At 41.1% G+C, this 12,500-nt stretch overlaps 1 protein-coding gene across 2 annotated transcripts in view; it reads right to left on the reverse strand.

Moving 5' to 3' along the window:
* The window catches only part of mtus1b (microtubule associated tumor suppressor 1b), a 44,160-nt gene that overhangs the window by 29,759 nt on the left and 1,901 nt on the right, over positions 1-12,500 (reverse strand). For both annotated transcript variants that reach the window (XM_058385094.1, XM_058385093.1), the window contains exon 2: positions 307-3,563. In XM_058385094.1, coding sequence (XP_058241077.1) covers positions 307-3,396 — 3,090 coding nt within the window. In that variant the 5' untranslated portion in view covers positions 3,397-3,563. The remainder of the gene's footprint in view (positions 1-306; positions 3,564-12,500) is intronic.

Raw genomic sequence — 12,500 nt, forward strand, 5'->3', positions numbered from 1 at the left:
TGGGATGTGGTAGCTTAAGATTAAGGTGCTTAAGGTTAAGGTGCACTACTGCTCAAAAGGTCATGAGTTGAATCCCAGGTCCACCAAGCTGTCTATCCTGGGCTCCTGAGCAAGGCTCTTAACCCTAAATTGCTCAGTTGTATAAATTGAGATAAATTGTAAGTTGCTCTGGATAAGGGTGTCTGCCCAATGCCAAAAAGGTAAATGTACTGAGTTTGGGATAGAACTGGGAATTCTGGGGCAGGCAGGCAAACACTCTACCCCCTACAAGACACAAGTTTAGGCAAAAAGATTTCTAACATTTACCTGGTCATCATCTCTATCTCCATCTCTGGTATCCTCCTTGTGACTGTCTTTCTCATCTCTCAGAGTTTCTATGGCCTTTGAACTTGCAGTCTGAACATGGTTGCCATTCGTGACCACCTTTGACACCGAAAAGTCTGACGGTTGCTTTTTGACCATCGGTAGGCATGAAGATTTGCTGTCAGAATCTGAAATTGTCAGGGGTGTGGATGTTCTTGCCTGAGTAGAGGATGAACGGTTCTTGACTCCATCGTCACTTTGCCCTTTCCTATTGGCAGCTCTGCTTCTGGTCAGGGAATTTTTCTCACTGCTCGCAGCTGAGTGATCAGTATTCGCTGGTCTTGGAGTGGAAGTGGCCCTCGAGATGACTTTAGGTTTTACGTCCTTCAGATTTGGTCCAGAAAACCGCTTAAACTCCACTTTGGTTGATGTGATTTTAGGAGGGTCTGTGGTGTGAGACAGATCCAGAGGATCACTGGAATTTTGTGAGAGGTTTCTTTTAGGAAAACATGTAGGATCTTTGATGTTCTGGATTGGTCTAGATGGATGAGCAGCTTGGGGAACTGAAGATGATATTATCTGATTGATTAATTCTGCAGTTGGTTGAGATAGAGATTTCTTAGTGGAAAGATCAATACTTGTCTGCACATCCTCCTGTTGGATCTCGCTCACAAGATCCACATTGAGTCTTTTGGTTGAGGTCTGAATCTGGTTCTCCTCATTGTGAAACTCCAGTGACTCCTGAAGTGCCTCCTGACCCACAGAGTCCACATCCAGACTCCTGTTTGAGCAATGCATCTGCTCCTGCTTCTTCTGAAGCTCTGCTGTCTCCTGATAAGCCTTGTAATGAAGCTCACCCTTAAGGTCCAAATCAGTCATTTTGGCCGATCTTTGCATCATGCTATTGTAACACACCTGAGAAGTCTCCTGGTGGTGTTCACTCTCAAGGCCCACACCGGGCCTCAGAGCTGAGCTTGACATCTGGCCTGCTTCATTGGGAGGATCCACTGAATCCTGAAATGCTTCCTGATGGACCTTATTGACAGGGGCCACACTGGGCCTCGTGGCTGAGCAGCACATGTGGCCCTCCTCATTGGGATGATCCACTGAATCCTGAAAAGTCTCCTGGTGGAGCTCACTCACAAGGCCCACAAAGGGTCTCATAGCTGAGCTTGACATTTGGCCTGCTTCATTGGGAGGATCCACTGAATCCTGAAATGCCTCCTGATGGACCTTATTGGCAGGGGCCACACTAGGCCTTGTGGTTGAGCTGCACATGTGGCCCTCTTCATTGGGATGATCCACTGAATCCTGAAAAGTATCTTGGTGGAGCTCACTCACAAGGCCCACACAGGGCCGCATAGCTGAGCTTGACATCTGGTCTGCATCTTTGGGAGGATCCACTGAATCCTGAAATGCCTCTTGAGGTACCTTATTGACAGGGGCCACACTGGGCCTTGTGGTTGAGCTGAACATGTGTCCCTCCTCATTAGGATGATCGACTGAATTCTGAGAAGACTCCTGGTGGAGCTCACTCACAAGGCCCACAGAGGGCATCATAGCTGAGCTTGACATCTGGCCTGCTTCATTGGGAGGATCCACTGAATCTTGAAATGTCTCCTGATGGACCTTATTGACAGGGGCCACACTGGGCCTTGTGGTTGAGCTGCACATCTGGCCCTCCTCATTGGGATGATCCACTGAATCCTGAAAAGTCTCCTGGTGGAGCTCACTCACAAGGCCCACACCGGGCCGTATAGCTGAGCTTGACATCTGGTCTGCATTTTTGGGCGGATTCACTGAATCCTGAAATGCCTCCTGATGGACCTTATTGACTGGGGTCACACTGGGCCTCATGACTGAGCTGCATGTGTGGCCCTCCTCATTGGGATGATCCACTGAATCATGAAAAGTCTCCTGGTGAAGCTCACTCACAAGGCCCACAGAGGGCCATATAGCTGAGCTTGACATCTGGTTTGCATCTTTGGGAGGATCCACTGAATCCTGGAACTCCTCCTGATGGACCTTATTGACCGGGGTCACAATGGGCCTCAAGATTGAGCTGCACATGTGGCCCTCCTCATTGGGATGATCCACTGAATCATGAAAAGTCTCCTGGTGGAGCTCACTCACAAGGCCCACAAAGGACCGCATAGCTGAGCTTGACATCTGGTCTGCATCTTTGGGAAGATCCACTGAATCCTGAAACTCCTCCTGATGGACCTTTTTGACTGGGGTCACACTGGGCCTCATGATTGAGCTGCATGTGTGGCCCTCCTCATTGGGATGATCCACTGAATCCTGAAAAGTCTCCTGGTGGAGCTCACTCACAAGGCCCACAGAGGGCATCATTGCAGAGCTTGACATCTGGTCTGCATCTTTGGGAGGATCCACTGAATCCTGAAACTGCTCCTGATGGACCTTATTCACAAGGGCCATACAGGGCCTCATGGTTGAGCTGCACATGTGGCCCTCCTCATTGGGATGATCCACCGAATCCTGAAACGCCTCCTGATGGTGCTCAATCACAGGACCCACACAGTCTTGTCTGTACATCTGGACTTTATCAGGATCACTTTGCTTCCTCATTATTACATCAGCAGACCTCAGAGACAGGAAAGAATCCTCGTCTTCATCCTCACCATCCCCATTCTCAGAAGTGAACAGCTGTGCTTCTGTAGCTGAAGAGTCACCCAAGCCTCGTCTTCCTTGTTCCTTATCAACAGCAGCATCGCTGAAGACATTGTCACTCTCATGATTTTGATTTTGAATGGTTGTGACATTATCTTGGTCATTCCAGCCTTCTTCTTTGGCATCTAAATAAAAAGAAACCGAGTTGTCATTGTCATCGGGCCTGCAATCAGGACTCTGGATCCCTGAGTCATCTTCACTGGCGGCTGCTTTCCTTCCCATCATCCCCTCTGGCAGTTCCACATCCAGGCTACTAAGGCTGTACGTGGAGTCTGGTGATGATGATGAGGATGATGTTGATGAGGATTTGAGTAAATCGTTGTTCTGTAACTGTAGACACATGCTTTGGTGGACCCCATCCTGGGGCTTCATGGTTAGACCAGATGGAGGAAGCTCACTCATGTTTCCACTCAACAGTACCAGTCAGAGATTAGCCAGCTAGCACGTCCAGTAGTCCCTCTGGTCAAAGCACACTTGGATAAAACCCACTTGAGGGACGATTCTGAAAGTCGTAGCATTCCGGCATTTGTTGAAAGCCCATTATCTCACTTCTGTCCTTAGCAAGGAACCTGGAAAACAGAAAAGAAACACTTTATTTACACCAATCATATTAAAGATCAGACAGAATCTTTTCATATTTCTTATATTTAAACAATATTATAATTAGCACTTTTGCTAGTTTCTGGTTTCTGGTAAGTTCCAGGGCTAAAAGGTGCAAAAGAAAGTAATTATAGCTTAGGAACTTAGGAAGCCATTTTGATAAGTTTGATATCCTACAAACAAAAGACCAAAATTACATATAGATCCCAAAAGAATCAATAAAGTTTCCTAGAAGAATCAGATGACTAACTGAATCACTGATATGAGCCACAACAGTCAGCCAAAAGAACTGAATTGCTGAAGGGAGTCAAAAGAATCACTAAAGCACTCAATAAAGTAAGCTAAAAGAGTCAAATATCTTACTGGAGCCAAAAAGTGAGTCAAAAGAATTAAATCATTTGTCTGAGTCTAAAGAATCAAGCCAAAAAAGGTAATGTAGCTAAAAAAAAAAGTAATTACTATTGTGAGGCAAAAGAATTGTATCACTGTGAAGTTAGAATCGTGTCACTGAAGTGAGTCAAAATGATTAAATCATTAAAGTGAGTCAAATGAACTGAATTTCTTTGAGCTCAAGGAATCAAATCTTTAAAGTGAGCCAAAATAATCGATTCACTACAGAAAATGAAAACTGGAAACTATGTGTGTGTACTGCTGCCCTCTACTGGTCTAACTCAAACACTCAGTAGTCATATCTTTCCTGGCCTAAAACACACACACGATGAAGGCCACGCCTTTAACCACACCTGTCCATCAAACCTCTCCAGCTAATGTGGGTCAGAACAAAGCTATTATAAGGAGTGCCAGTTTTATCGGAATAATCAGGGCAGTATTTCTCTGTCTCGTGTCTGAAACAGAAGCCAGCGGAAATATCGACCTTGTGTTTGATGATGGTGGATGAGGGAGTGACCAATGGGGAGGACAGTTATGTGTAAATATTTGAACAGTCTCTGCTGCGCACTGATGCAGAGGCTCACGGAGCTGTCGGAGAAGTCAAAACTGTGCAGCAGTGATTTAAACACTACTGAATGTTTGGCACAGTAAGAAGCTGAAGCTTACACAACCTCAGACACATACGAGTAGCACTGAACAGAATCACTTACTGAGTCAAAAGAATCAAATCACTAATGTTAGAGCAGAATCAAATACTAATGTGAGTCAAAAGTATTCAATAACACTGAGTCAAAAGAATCAAATCACTAATGTTAGAGCAGAATCAAATACTAATGTGAGTCAAAAGTATTCAATAACACTGAGTCAAAAGAATCAAAGCATATGTGAGCTGAAAGTAATTGGAAAAAAATCGAATCACCTACGTCATGCAAAAGAATCAGACAAATTATGCGAGAACAATGAAGCCAATAGTGTGCCTAAAGTAGTGACTCAATTATATGAATCAAAAGAATCAAATTAGTAATGTAAGATAGGAAAATCAAATAACTTATCAGAGGCTAAAGAATCAAATCACTTAAAGTCACAGCTTTACTCTGATTGTTGCACTGGAGACTCCTTTTATAAAAGTCGAATAAAATGCCTCCTTACAGTTTGAATCGAAAAGAATCAAAAGAATCGAATCACTTATGTTACACTGATATAATCACTAAAGTAAGATCTGAATCAAATACTAATGTGAGTCAAAAGAATCAAATACTAATATGAGTCAAAAGAATAAAATGCTAATGTGGGTCAAAAGAATCATATATTAATGTGAGTCAAAAGAATCAAATACTAATGAGTCAAAACATTCAAATACTAATGAGTCAAAAGAACAAAAAACTAATGAGTCAAAAGAAATAAATACTTATGTGAGTCAAGAGAATCAAATACTAATGTAAGTCAAAAGAATCAAATACTAATGAGTTAAAAGATTCAAATACTAATGAGTCAAAAGATTCAAATACTTATGTGAGTCAAATAAATCAAATACTAATGTGAATCAAAAAAATTAAATACTAATATGAATCAAAAGAATCAAATACTAATGTGAGTCAAAAGAATCAAATGCTAATGCGAGTTAAAAGAATCAAATACTAATGTGAGTCAAAAGAATCAAATACTAGTGTGAGTCAAAAGAATCAAATGCTAATGTGAGTCAAAAGAATCAAATACTAATGAGTTATAAGATTCAAATACTTGTGTGTCAAATGAATCAAATACTAATGTGAATCAAAAAAATTAAATACTAATGTGAGTAAAAAAAAATCAAAAACGAATGTGAGTCAAATGAATCAAATACTAATGTGAATAAAAAAAACAACGAAATACTAATGTGAGTCAAAAGAATCAACATACTAATGAGTCCAAAGAATCAAACACTAATGAGTCAAAAGATCCAAATACTAATGAGTTGAAAGATTTAAATACTAATGTGAGTCAAAAAAAATAAAATGCTAATGTGAGCCAAAAGAATCAAATACTATTTTGAGTCAAAAGAATCAAATTATTTTCCTATAATGTGAATTTGAATTCCTCCATATGTTCTTTCCCAGCACACATTAGACAATATTACAGTTTTATTCAGATAATAAAACACTGTACACTTCTAATACAGAGTAAATAAGATAAACGCTGAAGAGATGGACTTGTGCAGGTCATCGCGCTCTTCTCTCAGGACAGAGTTCAGATTTCAGGTGCAGTCGCTGCTCTTTAATCCGATCAATGAGTTTCCCAGAAACGGGATAGAGATACGTGCAAGGTCATGGAAATGAACACCTTCTACTGGGATTGTGTTTCCTTCTGCACTAATAAAACACTGCTTTAACTGGCTGAGAGAAGCAGTGATGGTTCATAACATATAGACTAGTGTACTGTATACACACACACACACACAGACACACACACAGACACACACACACAGACACACACACACAGACACACACACACACTGCAATAAAATCAGGTTTCAGCTGCAGTATATTTACGACACACTAAATGAGGGATGTTTTAAAAGTTTTCATCGTCAGTCTTTAATTATTAATCATTTCATTCTGAAGGTCTGCTCTGAAGGACATGAAGTTAACACTCCCTAAAACCATCCAAGCCTCATGTCTCTACAATGCAACACGTCCTGAACACTAACCCAAAGATTACGCAACTGTCCCTAATTTTCCGCTAGACGTCAGACTTTCTCCCTGTTTATCGATGCGATGCTTCCTTCTTTCTCTCCCTCGCTTCCTGCCTTCTATCTGCCAGCTCCTGAGGGATTCTTGCGTAACAACCATCTCAGAGTATGGAAAATGGACTAGAGACTTCACTCACAAGGCAACCAACCAAACACAGAGCTTTAAAAACAAACTGAAAGCCTTCTCCATTTATATTTCAGCTTTCCATATAAACCAGGACTGAAGTGCACTTGGTGTCCCATGAGGTCTTAAGTGCATTTGATGTCTCCTGAGTGTTAAAATGCACTTGGTGTCCCATGAAGACCGTAGTGCACTTGGTGTCCCATGAGGACTGAAGTGCACTTGGTGTCCCATGAAGACCGTAGAGCACTTGGTGTCCCATGAGGACTGAAGTGCACTTGGTGTTCCATGAGGACTGAAGTGCACTTGGTGTTCCATGAGGACTGAAGTGCACTTGGTGTCCCATGAAGACCGTAGTGCACTTGGTGTCCCATGAGGACTGAAGTGCACTTGGTGTTCCATGAGGACTGAAGTGCACTTGGTGTTCCATGAGGACTGAAGTGCACTTGGTGTCCCATGAAGACCGTAGTGCACTTGGTGTCCCATGAGGACTGAAGTGCACTTGGTGTTCCATGAGGAGTGAAGTGCACTTGGTGTTCCATGAGGACTGAAGTGCACTTGGTTTTCCATGAGGACTGAAGTGCACTTGGTTTTCCATGAGGACTGAAGTTCACCTGGTGTCCTATGAGGACTGAAGTTCACCTGGTGTCCTATGAGGACTGAAGTTCACCTGGTGTCCTATGAGGACTGAAGTGCACTTGGTGTCCTATGAGGACTGAAGTGCACTTGGTTTTCCATGAGGACTGAAGTTCACCTGGTGTCCTATGAGGACTGAAGTTCACCTGGTGTCCTATGAGGACTGAAGTTCACCTGGTGTCCTATGAGGACTGAAGTGCACTTGGTTTTCCATGAGGACTGAAGTTCACCTGGTGTCCTATGAGGACTGAAGTTCACCTGGTGTCCTATGAGGACTGAAGTTCACCTGGTGTCCCATGAGGACTGAAGTGCACTTGGTGTCCTATGAGGACTGAAGTTCACCTGGTGTCCTATGAGGACTGAAGTGCACTTGGTGTCCTATGAGGACTGAAGTGCACTTGGTGTCCTATGAGGCCTGAAGTGCACTTGGTGTTCCATGAGGACTGAAGTTCACCTGGTGTCCTATGAGGACTGAAGTTCACCTGGTGTCCTATGAGGCCTGAAGTGCACTTGGTGTTCCATGAGGACTGAAGTTCACCTGGTGTCCTATGAGGCCTGAAGTGCACTTGGTGTTCCATGAGGACTGAAGTTCACCTGGTGTCCTATGAGGACTGAAGTTCACCTGGTGTCCCAGCACGCTGAGCTTGTTTATTTGCTCTATAGAGGTGAAGATCAGCAGAAGCTCAGATCAGCACACGGTGTGTTAAAGCGCTGAATTCATTAACATCAGCTTCTGATTAAACAGTGAGCTTCAGCATCATCACTGATAACGAGGCTCGAGCAGAACATCTCATTACTGATTAGAACAGCAGACTGAACACACACTACAAAACTTTTCAGAAGTCACAGATTGTTTATTACTAAAGATCTACAGTTTAGCGCTTAGCAGTGTGTGTGTGTGTGTGTGTGTGTGTGTGTGTGTTGGATTTGAAACAAGTGCATATTTGAACATTGAGCTCATTACAGTCAAGCGGCTAAGCAGAGAGGAGTGGAATCTACAGGCTCAAGAATTCTTAGCCTCAGGGCATTTAACCATACACACACACACACACACACACACGCACACACGCACGCACACACACACACACATTTGTGAGCTTGTAGTCGAAGCATAGCTAGCTAACTAAATCTACATCATTAAAACATGGTGCAAAATATAGCGAGGTGAACATCCAGTCATTATGCTAGCTGTCAGCCACCTCAGCTAATAAACATGCTAATCCCGCTAATTTAATCTAATATTGATTCTAAAAAAAACCCCTTAAAAATTAAATATGAAAATATTTAAAAATTAACCTTATTTATTTATGTATTTATTTATTTATCTTTGGATTTTTAAACATTTTGGTTTTTAAATTTTAGAGTAATTATTTTTAAAAAATGTTTTACAAGCCAAACATTTAGTACGTAGTAAATTGTAAATACTTTCTGTATGAGTCAGTAACAGTCAGGATTTGGAAATATAACTAACTAACTAAATAACAAAATAAATAAATAAATAAAAATACATTTGAATTTAATATTAACTCCTGATAAACCTGATCAATTAATTCTGTTTTTATCACAGATTTAAAAAAGAAATTAAATTATATATATATATATATATATTTATTTATTTGAATTATTGATTTATTTATTTTATTCATGTATCTTAGGATTGTTTTTGAAACATTTTGGTTGTATATTTCAGAGTAATCATAAAAAAATGTTTTACAAGACAAACATTTAGGACTTAGTAAACTGTAAATACTTTCTAAATGAGTCAGTGGGACTCAGGATTTGGGAATGTTTAAAAATAAATAAACAAATAAACAAATACATAAATAAAATACATTTTAATCTAATATTGATTCTGACAAAATAGCCTAATAAATTAAATACAAAAATATTATAAATCTGGTTGCCAGGTCTGAGGTTTTCTTTACAGATTTTTTAAAAATTAATTTATATATTTGTTAATTTAAATTATATATTTTATTTATTTATCCTTGGATTTTTAAATGTTTTGGTTGTATATTTTTGATTAATTATTTTAGTGGGAGTCAGGATTTGGGAATATGTATTTAAAAAAAAATATAAATAAATAAACAAAAATAAATAAATTAAAAATCATAAAAAAACAAAAACAATTTTAAGTTTTATGCTTTTAATTAATTAATTTAATTTTAATTCTTGAAGTTGATCTGTTTACACTGGATGACAGATTGATAGATTATTTAATTTAATCATCTATTTAATTCATTTTTTTCCCATTTAATAATAATGAGAAAATAATTCCTGATGGAATCCAGATGGAAGTTGGTAGCATTGTTGTTGTTGTTGTTGTTGTTGTTTTTGTTGTTTTATATCATCAGGACGCTGAGAGACATGACGTGATGCTCTGAGTCATTTTCTCCCGAACCTCCATACACACGAACCACACGGTCGCCATGGAGACAACCTGCTTAGTCACGTTTAGCTTCAGTCACATTGAGGACTCAGGAACACAGCACTAGCATTTCGCTAGTCTCTCCTCAGTCCATCACACACACACACACACACACACACACACACACACACACACACACTGATGCTACACGATGGTGTGTGTGTGTCGGGAGAACATCTTCAATCCTGAAGCATGAGACAGTGTGTGTATCAACGTGACACACTTCTGAGGAACAATGTGGGACGTAATACTGTTTGTTTATGTGTGTTAGCATGCTAAAATCTCTACACGTTTCTCTACACGTTTCTCTACACTCTGTACACTCTCTACACGTTTCTCTACACTCTGTACACTCTCTACACGTTTCTCTACACTCTATAGACTCTCTACACGTTTCTCTACACTCTCTACACGTTCCTCTACACTCTCTACACGTTTCTCTACACATTTCTCTACACTCTGTACACTCTCTACACGTTTCTCTACACTCTGTACACTCTCTACACGTTTCTCTACACTCTGTACACTCTCTACACGTTTCTCTACACTCTGTACACTCTCTACACGCTCTACACTCTCTACACGCCTCTACACTCTCTACACGTTTCTCTACACTCTGTACACTCTCTACACGTTTCTATACACTCTGTACACTCTCTACACGTTCCTCTACACTCTGTACACTCTCTACACGTTTCTCTACACTCTCTACACGTTCCTCTACACTCTGTACACTCTCTACACGTTTCTCTACACTCTGTACACTCTCTACACGTTTCTCTACACTCTGTACACTCTCTACACGTTTCTCTACACTCTCTACACGTTCCTCTACACTCTCTACACGTTTCTCTACACTCTGTACACTCTCTACACGTTTCTATACACTCTGTACACTCTCTACACGTTCCTCTACACTCTGTACACTCTCTACACGTTTCTCTACACTCTCTACACGTTTCTCTACACTCTGTACACTCTCTACACGTTTCTATACACTCTGTACACTCTCTACACGTTCCTCTACACTCTGTACACTCTCTACACGTTTCTCTACACGCTCTACACGTTCCTCTACACTCTCTACACGTTTCTCTACACTCTGTACACTCTCTACACGTTTCTATACACTCTGTACACTCTCTACACGTTCCTCTACAATCTGTACACTCTCTACACGTTTCTCTACACTCTCTACACGTTTCTCTACACTCTGTACACTCTCTACACGTTTCTCTACACTCTCTACACGTTCCTCTACACTCTGTACACTCTTTACACGTTTCTCTACACTCTGTACACTCTCTACACGTTTCTCTACACTCTCTACACGTTCCTCTACACTCTCTACACGTTTCTCTACACTCTGTACACTCTCTACACGTTTCTATACACTCTGTACACTCTCTACACGTTCCTCTACAATCTGTACACTCTCTACACGTTTCTCTACACTCTCTACACGTTTCTCTACACTCTGTACACTCTCTACACGTTTCTCTACACTCTCTACACGTTCCTCTACACTCTGTACACTCTTTACACGTTTCTATACACTCTGTACACTCTCTACACGTTCCTCTACAATCTGTACACTCTCTACACGTTTCTCTACACTCTGTACACTCTCTACACGTTTCTCTACACTCTCTACACGTTCCTGTACACTCTCTACACGTTTCTCTACACTCTCTACACGTTCCTCTACACTCTCTACACGTTTCTCTACACTCTGTACATTCTCTACACGTTTCTCTACACTCTCTACACGTTCCTGTACACTCTCTACACGTTCCTCTACACTCTGTACACTCTCTACACGTTTCTGTACACTCTCTACACGTTTCTCTACACTCTGTACACTCTCTACACGTTCCTCTACACTCTATACATGTTCCTCTACACTCTCCACACGTTCCTCTACACTCTGTACACTCTCTACACGTTTCTCTACACTCTCTACACGTTCCTGTACACTCTCTACACGTTCCTCTACACTCTGTACACTCTCTACACGTTCCTGTACACTCTCTACATGTTCCTCTACACTCTGTACACTCTCTACACGTTCCTCTACACTCTGTACACTCTCTACACGTTCCTGTACACTCTCTACACGTTCCTCTACACTCTGTACACTCTCTACACGTTCCTCTACACTCTGTACACTCTCTACACGTTCCTCTACACTCTCTACACGTTTCTGTACACTCTGTACACTCTCTACACGTTCCTCTACACGTTTCTCTACACTCTCTACACGTTCCTGTACACTCTCTACACGTTCCTCTACACTCTGTACACTCTCTACACGTTCCTCTACACTCTGTACACTCTCTACACATTTCTGTACACACTCTACACGTTTTTGTACACTCTGTACACTCTCTACACATTTCTGTACACTCTCTACACGTTTCTGTACACACTCTACACGTTTTTGTACACTCTCTACACGTTTCTCTACACTCTCTACACGTTTCTCTACACTCTCTACACGCTTCTCTCCACTCTCTATACATTTCTCTACACTCTCTACACGTTTCTGTACACACTCTACATGTTTCTGTACACACTCTACACGTTTCTGTACACACTCTACA

Source organism: Hemibagrus wyckioides, linkage group LG29 (assembly GCF_019097595.1).
Source record: "Hemibagrus wyckioides isolate EC202008001 linkage group LG29, SWU_Hwy_1.0, whole genome shotgun sequence".
NCBI lineage: Eukaryota > Metazoa > Chordata > Actinopteri > Siluriformes > Bagridae > Hemibagrus > Hemibagrus wyckioides.